The following is a 10,742-nucleotide window of genomic DNA, read 5'->3' as shown; positions in this document are numbered from 1 at the left end:
GTAGAAGGTCTCGCGGTCACCCCCGAACTCCACAGTGAGTCCACATCCGAGGAGGCGCTCACGTGATCCAACCTCGTCAAAGGGCGATCCTTGTCAAAGCGCTGAGCGATGAATTTACCCTTGGGAGCCTCCTTCGAAGGGCGAGATGGCGGTGCAGTGGCTGCAGGGTTAGGTGTTGGGACCTTGGAGCTCGGTCACTCTCTGCGGACCTCGACAGGTGTGGAAGCGGACGCAACCTACGCAACAATAGAGGCATTCAGGCCCAGTGTTCCTGAGGTTAGTTCCGCTCGGACCTCGGTGGCAGTCGGCTCAGGCCCCGCCTGCACACAACAAAAACCAAAATTTTTCCTAAGCCACAAAACAAGAAGACAGGCAGTATAAAAGTAAAATCACAAGGAAAGGCACAAACCTCGGCAGCATGGGCAACCTCCTCAGCAACCACTCGGGAAATTCCCTCAGGTGGAGGACTCCCGATGAGGTCGACTGCGTCGGCGTCAGTAGCCTTCGAAGTCACCTCCTCTGCATCTCGAGGGCGGAGGTCCCCCCGATCTCCTTCTCCCCCCTCTTTCTTTTTCTGCGGGTCTCCAAGGGGGAGATCTCCTCCTCTTGAGGCTCAGGGACCTCGATCTCGGTAACGTTATAGCGAGACTTCAACTCGCGCCACTTGCTCCTTCCCATTATGCCTGCAAAAACAAAAGCCAAATACATGAGTAAAAGAAAATTTTACAAACCCTGACAACTAAGGAGGACAAGGTACTCACTCTCTAGACCCCTCTCCTTGTACGCCGAGTTAGCAAGTGACATGACGAGCTTGCAATCCAAGGGACGAGGAAGCACTTCTAGGTTTTTAATGACAGCGGCGTCCGAGGTCGTCAATTGAAGGTTGGCCGACCCGTTAAACCTGACCGGAGCCTGCTGCCAGTAGAGAGGGAACCTCGGAAACCCGCCGAAGTGGAACACCTCATCTTTCAGTGGGTTGACCTTTTTGGGCAGAACCCGGAAGAACTCTTGTTTGAAATTCTTGTAAGATTGGGAGTAAAGAGAAAACAACCCCCCAGCCTTACTCCCATTCAAAGACACCCAACCATAGGGAGGTACGCCCAATTTCAGTTGATAAAAATTAAGGAAAACAGGTAGAGACAACCCTACCCCTAGGGTCGAGCACAGGACTTGAAAAGCCCTCAAAAAATCCCAACTATTGGGGTGCAACTGGCAAGGAGTCGAGTTGACAAAATTTAAAAAATCACATTCAAATTGGGTAAAGGGAAGACATATGCCTAAATCCCTAAAGAAACACTGGTACATGTAGAAAAAAGGAGGATTGGAAGTACCCCCCATATATACACGTTCGCCGGGCTGACAAGGTTCAAGCCGGATGAGCTTAGAGATAGACGATTGGCAGATCCTGTGTGATTTCCACATCGCATTGATCTCCAAGAACGACTTAAAGACGCTCTGGAACTCTCCGACGTCACCCTTGACCCACTCGTAGCCAGAGATGACGGGGAAGGGTTCGCTGGGTTGGTTCCCACCTTTTTTCTTTTTAGCAGCGGCCGTCTTGACGGCACCGCCTTGTCGCGCGCCTTGCCCTTACCCTTGGCTGGAGTAGAGGGGGCGGCGCCGCTATCACCAGCCATCGAAAACAGAAAGATCCGAAAAATGGAAAAGACGAAGAAGAAGGGGAGGAAGACCGACAGAGGGGAAGAACGAGAAGAGAGGACAGAGAGGACGAAGTACCTGGTACTCCTTTGGTAATGAGAGAACAGTGATGAAATACGGGGACCTGATTGCCGTCGAAGACCCGATTTCTGGCTACAGCGACGACGGAGACAAGAAGGATAGAAGATGAAGAATGAGCAGAGAAAGGGAAAGCGTCGAGAGCACGCCAAGCGCCAAAGAAGAAAAGGTAAAATGAATATGGAAGGACGCGCGAAAGGGAGAGAGAAAAGGACTCTCAAAATTTGAAAACGGACGTGGCACGTGGCAAGGAAACGAAAAAAGTGATGGGCATTAAATGAAGCCCATTATGATGGGTACGACCATCATTGCAAAACCGTCAATGCTCATCAACACGCCGCCTGCACGTTTTGGAGAACGAGGCGACGGTTATGACACATGGCGTTAGGACAGAGAGGCGTACGCGAAGAGCCACGACCCCTTGTCGAGCTCGGTCTTAACACCTCGACCCACGGTCTTCGGAGCTCGGGGGGCAAGTGTACTATCCATACCGCTAAGCTGAGTTCTAGCTCGGCATCACAGCGCGAGTCGACATCGGACACGTGTTGCTCGACATCGGCCAAGACAAGGCCCACCATCTAAAATGATTATAACCAATCTCAGGTCCAAGGCCCAATAAAAGCCTAATTCACACTAAGGTACGTGCATTACTTATACGAGACCCATACATCCACAAACACTAACTTGAGCATCGAAGTCTCTTTTGCAGGTACCACCCCCACTTAGAACAACAACCGTGCCCAGCAAAGGAGGCTCACCGATCTTGCCCAACAGATTGTCCCTACGACCGATTTCTGGTAAGAACAATATTATTAATGATATTTTGTAATTTTGAGGGAGCATTTTTTAATTTCATTGACATAAAATTCCATTCAAAGTGTCCAAATGGAACAATAAATGTTGTTTAGCATTTAGCTTTTTCTTTTAATTTTATTTGATAAAATCCATATTTCATATTGAATTTAGAAAATGTTTTGCCTTGATGTATTTTATTAATTATAAGCATGGATTCGGTTTTCTACTACTTTTGAACAAATTAAGTTTTTTTGAAAACTAATATTTTCTTAAGAAATATTTACATTAATCAAACCCATTCCAGGGGAGGTTATATCCTAGCGTTGGTAAGCCAATGTAGGTTGTAAGTCAAAGAAGGTGACATCAAACCTTATGGTGATCTCAATAGGTATAAATTATTGGCGTTAAGATGTCTAGATTAATGAAAATGTTGTCTAAAGGGAAAAAAATAGATGAAAACTTAATTTATAAACAAGAAGAAGAGGTTAATTCAAGCATAATTCAACATGAATTAATAACCTCATAAATAGAACACCAAACTCAAAATGGACTCGTCCTAAGTTAGAAATATCATCGATGTATAGAAATTTCATGGAATGATATGTTTAAAACTGAATATATAAATAAAACGATAGAAAAAGAACTTGGTCTAAAATCAAGTCACGAAACAATGCCAATATCGGAATATGAATATGAGATTACTAACACTCATAATTCTCCTACACAATAAAAAGAAATAAGGTTATCAAATTAATTTCCTAATTTAAATTCTTTATATTCACTATCATAAAATTTTATTGGTTTTATTAAGGACCTTTAGATCTAACTCCTTTTTAAGAAGTTCTTTTATGGTTATTCCTGAGTGAAGTACTTCCTTTACTATCTAGTATAATAATTGATTAGTATAATTTAATTAACTATGAATATTCTGAATATCTTTAATTATAACTTTATCATTTACCACTCATTTTTCTCCTTCATTTTGAAGGGGGAAACTACTATTTTTTTTTTATTTTGTAAATTAGGAAATCTAACTTCTTCTAGAGGTGCGATTATTCCTACTATATCTCTGTTATTAAAAATTTACAAATTTAATCAATGCATTAAGAACTTTAAATTCAACGGTTGAATCGTTGAAATTTGATGTAGAACATAAGTTATTAAATAGAGTAAGTCTAGGTAGACTTACTTCTAGAGTAAACGGATCTGTCTTCATATATATAATATATATATATATATATAATAAAATAAAGTATCGAATAATTTTCAAATTTTTTAGAAATTTGCAGATTTGATCTATGTATTAAGAACTTTAAATTCAACGGTTGGATCGTTAAAATTTATTGTAAAACATGAGTAATTAAATAACGTAAGTATATATATATATATATATATATATATATATATATATATATATATATATATATATATATATATATATATATATATATATATATATATATATATATATATATATATGAGAGTAGTTATAATTAACACCAGTGTAACTTTTACTAAGTGTTACACCGCTCAATAACTTTATATTAAATGCGAATTTTGTAAATCCAACAATTAAATTGAAAGTTCATATCACCTAGATCATATATACAAAATTTTATATTAATCCAAGATGATTTAATTCTTTATTTTTATAAAACAAAATTGACGTAATATATTCATTTCAAAATATATTATAATATGAATACTTTGATTACCTTCAAATTATTATTTAATTTTAACAAAATTTGATATACACGTATAAAGTGATATAAACTTTCAATCTAACAGTTGAATTTATAAAATTCATATTTAATATAAAGTTATTGAGTGGTGAAATACTTCATAAAAGTTATACCAGTTTAATTATAATTCCTATATATATATATATATATATATATATATATATATATATGACAATAACAGCAAACAAGTTTAACAAAATGAAAATAGAAAACAGGTTGAGCAATATCCTTTTCAAGGAAGAACGTGTGAAGTTTACGAACCAATCACACTCGTGCGTTTCAAACGTCTAACACTGCTCAAATGGTAGCGACACGCGTCAAGATTTAATTGGATTTTACCTTCAAACGGTGCGCTGAAGGAACATGGTAAAGCAACCATACCATGTCTCACACCACACGTACGGTGCGTAAGGGGTATTTGGGTAATTTGAGTCGCCCACAGGAATCGTAATCATCACACTTGCCCCCTCCCCTTACGTGCGTGCGTCGAAAAAGCTTCTTCACTGTGTATGTGTAATCCGTTCGCACAAATAACAGATTTTCGCTCCACAAATTTTCTCACATTTATAGGTATTTTTTTTTTCTCGGGAAAATAACGCAGCGAAAAGAAAATGTTGTTTATTTTTAATTTTTTTTTAATAAGGGAAGAAAATGTTCTTTAAATCCAACTTCGGCCAAAAGTAATGCTCCCACTCTCATCGTTCCTTCTTCGCTTTCGTTAACTTTGTTCTCTTTCAGCGATTCTTCGATCATCTTCGCCGATCGCTCCGAACAACGTTTTCGCGTTGTTGTTTCGCTTCTGCGGAGCAGAGAAAGATGACGATCGAACGAGTGAGTAGTGTTCAGTACAGTGAATTAGAAAACGCTGAAGCAATGCAAGCGGTGATGAATTAGTTTGTTGAATGCTGATCAACATTCATCGATCTTTGATCGCCGATTGATTGTTTTGTTTTTAGTTCATTTTTCGAACGCCAAATTCGGATTAAATTTTTTTTCCGACACATTCAATGCGTTTCCGAGAATTATTGATAAACTGTTTTCCGTTCGTTTTGCACTTTTGCTGCAACGATCACTGTACGAACTCGCATTGTAGGGCTTGTTGATGATTCGGATTCAGTAGTACTAGCTTTAGTTTCATTAATTTTCGCTTTTGCTTATTAATTGAATTGAATCTTGCTCGATGAAACAAATCGACATTCACTGTTCAAACACTGAAACCCTCAGCTTCGCATTAATTTCGTTTCATGATTTGTCTCTCTCTCTTATTTAATTCTTTACTATAATAAGAACTTGATAGCTGATATATAGTACTTTCACTAACGCTACGTACTTTTCTTTTGTTTTCTCTGATCAATTAATTGTCTATAAGCGAATAGTTGTGTTTTTTTTCTTTCTTTATTCTTAATTTTATGTTAATGTTTATGTGTTAAACTAAGCGTTGGTACTTTTTTTTTTATTTATTATTAATTTTTTGGTGAAATTGATTATTAGTTGCTGTTAATATTGTTGTTGTTGCGTACCATGCAGATTGTGGTGAAGAGTCCGTGTGGTTTCGTTGCGGCTGCTGGTGCTACTGATGAAGAAGATATGGTCTCGTTTCTTTCTTACCGATTTCACGGTCACTGCATAAATTAACATACGCGCGCGTTTTTCTGTTAAATATATAATGGTCTTTTTCTAACGCACCGCGATCCTTTTGGGATCCTGTGAGCTTAACGAACAATATCGCCGCATGCACGCACGCATAGCAGCGTTACTTGGTTGTTGAATGATTATATTTTCTATTTGTTTTTGCTTTTGCACGCACACACATTTAACTCACCCTCTTTCTCTCTCTCTCTATATATATATCTCATATGCAAATGATTAGGGAAAATCATGGGTATAAGTAAAACACTCGATATCTAGTAGTACTAATTATTATGGTAATGTCGATAATTACTATTATTATCTAACATGATATATATGGTGAAGGGCATTGATGCATTGTTTAAATTTATGTTGTCATTATGCAACAATTAATAAGATTATATATTATATGTGGTTCTAATGGATTTTAGAGATTGATCGTTGATTAGTATATATGGTGTTTTTTTGGTGATATTGATTAGTGTATATGGTATTATAGGAGAGTTCGTACTTGAAGAGGCAGGAACAGAAGGACGTCCACGTCGACGAGGGCAGAAGCGAAAGGAGCCCATGTTTGGGCAAACATGTTCTGCTGTTTCCACCCACATCTGAATCAATTAGTACCATAGGTAACATCCTTTGTTTGGCCATATGATAAACCTTTTGCCAAGTTTTAAATTGGGACGGGATTTTTTTTCTTCCAATAATGCCCTTCATTTTATTATGAAAAATAAAAAATAATAATAATAATTACACTCGGTTGTTTTCTTTGGTAATTTTGTATATATTTGATCCTTCTTTCCCTATATCCTTTCCAATGTAACTATGGTAAAATTTGTCATGAATATTGCAGCTTCTGAACACTTAAAAGTGGGTCGATTTCATGAAATTTATCACTCCGAGCTCTCACCCATTTCCCCCGTTCAACTAAAATCCGTCGGCATTGTAATGGTATTACTTTATACTCATACATCTATATAAAATAAAGTGCTACTTTTAAACTTTATATAGGTATTTAAAAACAATCTCTTTGGTTATTTCCTTTAACGGATGATGCTTGAATTCATTAGGTCAGTGACATAGGGGAGCACCAGGTGTCGCTAAGGTACCCAAGCCTTCAATCACTTCGCATGCACTTCAGCGACCAAAACTTTGAGAAGCCAGACGGGAAGAAGATCCCTGCACTCGACGAGAAGTACGTGATGGGGTTGGACTTCGCCACCAAAGCGCTTTCCAGGAGCATCCCAACTGAGGAATTTGAACAAAAAAAAAGCTCTTGGAGCTTCTGGGTCTCTCCCTCTAAAGAACACATTCAAGACTATGAAAATCCAGCTCTCATTGATGCCGCAAGGAGTATCATTTCAAAACAGGGTTCTTGCTGGTCTCAGCTCAAGTTCTCAGGGATGATGCAGTGGGGCAAACGCCGACAAGTTCGGTTCTTGGGCCGTCATGAGGAGAAAAAGGTTGAATCTTTTTCGAAACTGTGTAAGGAAAAAAGTGTCAGTGATGAACTCAGAGAAGGGACTAATGAAAAGAAGAGGAAGAAAGGTGAAGAAGAAACGGAGGCTACCAAGGAAGAGTCTTTTGCGGTTATGAGGATGACTCGTCAATGTAAAAAAAATCATCAAAATGTAAGTAGTAGCAGTGGGGTTCCAAAATCTAAGAAAGCAAAGAATGACCCCAAGAAGCTGCAACTCGTACTTTACAACAAAAATAAGCGAAAAATCTCAATTGACAGATGGTCTGCTGAGAGGTAAATAATTGTTTGTATCCAAAGTTCCAAATGATTATATTATAAGCTAGTATAGTGTATAGTTCAGTTTTTTCTTGCATGGTTCGATAATTGTACATTGTTTTTTTTCCACGTTTGAAGGTATAACTTGGCAGAGGAGAACATGTTAAAGGTTATGAGAGAAAAAGGAGCTGTGTATGGAAATCCAATATTGAGGCCAGACTTGAGATCGGAAGCACGAAAATATATTGGTGACACGGGTCTGCTAGATCATTTGCTGAAGCACATGGCTGGAAAAGTCGCACCCGGAGGTGCTGAGAGATTCCGACGGCGACACAATGCGGAGGGTGCAATGGAATACTGGTTAGAGAGTGCTGATCTTGTTGATATTAGAAGGGATGCAGGGGTACAAGACCCTTACTGGACTCCTCCCCCTGGATGGAAGCTCGGGGACAGCACTACGCAAGATTACGTTACTGGTAGAGAACTCAAAGAGATCAAAGAAGAAATCCTCAAGTTGAAAGAGTAAAGCCATTTTCTTTATTCTCAGTTTGTTCTGAATGACTTTGTTGGTTATTCACTAATTCTGCTGATTCCGAGTCACTATTGGTTACTCTTTTTGATGTACAGAGATATGCGTGAGCTAGCATCTAAGAAGGGCGACGATACATTAGCCATAGTGACTACTCCTAGTTCCTGTTTGTCTACTTTGAATTCGGAGGACTATGGTTCCTTGGCTCCTAAGCAGGTGAAGCATAGAAGTAGGCTTTTAACTAATTGCTAATGTGAATAGAAGTAGGACCAGTTTTAATTACTATTTAACGTTATATTGCAGGAGATTTATGCGGAATTGGTGACTAAGAAGGCTAAAATAGAGGAACAATTGAAGGAAATTTCACTGACTTTGAGTGGCATGGAGGTAATTTAATCATTACTATTTGTATCTTATTTAGATCGAGTTCATGGTTTGAATGATTTCGGATGTAAGGAATGTTTCTAATGATTGGTCTTGACTGTAACAGTTATTATTAGCGATCCTATATAACAGTTTTTAATTACTCTCAATATGACGTGTTATTAATTTTATAGATTAAAAAAAATTAAATACATGTCATTGATTCTTTGTGATTAATTATGGATATTTGGTGATCCTAAATTACATAATAATTTATGTGAGTACTTTACACAGCCCACAAAAGTGGAAAAAATCATACTTGTTAATTTGTAATTATGTTTTTTCGTTTTCATCGGGAATCAATAAAATGGGATTTGATGGAGGCTCTCTCTTGATGCAGGAGCAACTGAGAATGCTGAAACCATCAATATTATTAGAAGAACAAATAATGTCAGAATCGGTAACCCCAACGGCATTTTTGCCTGGACCAACATCAGTGGCAGAAAACTTTGGAGGAGACACAAGGAAGGAAAAGAAAAGCAACAAGAGCAAAGCAGCAACAAAATCACAAATGCAGGAAATAAGTACAGCGGAGGACAAGGCTGCAAAGATAGAAAGGCTGAAAAGTGGCTTCCAAATTTGCAAGCCACATGGGACCTTTGTATGGCCAAACATAGGTCTGTCTCCCCTCAACTATGATGATCACACTGTGGTCCCAACCCCAACATCAGCTTCCTCTTCCACCACCTCAGCTCCAAAACTCATCTCAAAACCCCAGATTCAGCACTTGTCATTGCCATCACCTAACCCTTCTTCCCCTGTAAAACCACTAGCAGAGAGGCGCCCTGTGAGCACTGCTACTTTGTCCCATGTAACTGGGCCATTCTCCCCTCGCCTTCCTCCACCATTATCCAAAATCATCACCACCTTCACTATTAACCTCAATGAGACCCCTTTCACCCTAGAGTAGTGCTGGCTAGTTGCTACATACCATATATATTTTAAACAAACCACACCATTTTGAGTCCCGTGTTGGTAAGAATAGGTTCAGAAGCCAACTTCATAATATTCACACTAAATTGGAAATGGAAACTTTTGCTAGTTCATATTGATATATACTACATATAATTGAAGTTAGATATTGCAAATATGCGCACTGAAAATGGTTAGTCAAACATTAAAATTAAACCAGTCAAATGCTGACGATTTCTGCATAATTTTTGGAGTAATATTTCTTCCTCTTCGTGATACGTTTTGGAAATGGTTAGTCTCTCACTTTTTTCCTCCTCAGAATCTGATGACTTAAAATAGCCCTATGACTTTTCTGGGCTTGAACATTAACATTAACATTAAATGGGAGGTAAAATGTTTCCATGTGTAAACAAGATTAATTTGAACCCCCATTCAGTTTTAAAGTTTCTGTTCCCACTTCCCATAGTATTTCGGCACACACATTTTCCCTTTTGGCAGAGTTATGGAGAACTTACCTGATAAGTGAAAAATCATTATAATAGCAGGGTGAGTTAGAGATAAGAAAATAAGTGAAATACGTATTATAACATGATTGATAACATGCAAGACGAGAAGAGAGAGATACAGATAAATTAGAGATGTCTTTCATTTATTAAGGTGTAAAAAAAAATTACTACACGAAATATACATCTATCATACATATAAAGGGTTCTATTATTTTTCAATTTTTTAAAAATTATTTATACTTTTTATTATATTTCTTTTCCACTATTATATGTCTTAAGATAAAATAGAAAGAAAAAATATGTGTAAAATAAATTAATTATCTACTTTATCAATAATAATTATCGTTTTATTTTGTAATCATTTTTATCTCTAATTTTGTTTAAAATTATTTTATATTTTTTTTAATTATATATTATCTCACTTGATTTATATTTTGTAATTTTTATTATTTTTAAACAAAGTACATTTGTGTCTCAACTCCACTAATTAATATAAATAATCATGTTTAGATATATAAATTACATATAAATTTTGAATAAGTAGATATTTTTAAATATATCAATTATATTTTAAATTTATGATAAATATATTATTTTTATTTATTAATAATTTATTTTAAAAACATTAAAATTAGTTAATAAATAATTATAAGAAGAAAAAAATATAAAATGAAAAAAAGATTTAAAAATTTTTGATAAAAAAATCTCTTAAAAATACTTTCCTGCAATATAAA

At 36.9% G+C, this 10,742-nt stretch overlaps 1 protein-coding gene across 1 annotated transcript; it reads left to right on the top strand.

Moving 5' to 3' along the window:
• The first annotated feature begins 4,527 nt into the window (after window positions 1–4,527).
• On the top strand, window positions 4,528–9,775 carry SWI1 (SWITCH1). The gene is made up of 9 exons (XM_029273060.2): window positions 4,528–5,105; window positions 5,802–5,864; window positions 6,403–6,532; window positions 6,757–6,854; window positions 6,974–7,656; window positions 7,777–8,160; window positions 8,266–8,383; window positions 8,471–8,554; window positions 8,931–9,775. The coding sequence occupies exons 1-9, from the start codon at window positions 5,091–5,093 to the stop codon at window positions 9,498–9,500; spliced, it is 2,145 nt and encodes a 714-aa protein (XP_029128893.2). The 5' UTR covers window positions 4,528–5,090; the 3' UTR covers window positions 9,501–9,775.
• The last annotated feature ends 967 nt before the right edge of the window (window positions 9,776–10,742 follow it).

Source organism: Cajanus cajan, chromosome 8 (assembly GCF_000230855.2).
Source record: "Cajanus cajan strain Asha chromosome 8, NIPB_CcT2T_4, whole genome shotgun sequence".
Classification (NCBI taxonomy): Eukaryota; Viridiplantae; Streptophyta; class Magnoliopsida; order Fabales; family Fabaceae; genus Cajanus; species Cajanus cajan.
The sequence above is the reverse complement of the archived record's forward strand: the minus strand, read 5'-3'. Positions and strand labels throughout refer to the sequence as shown.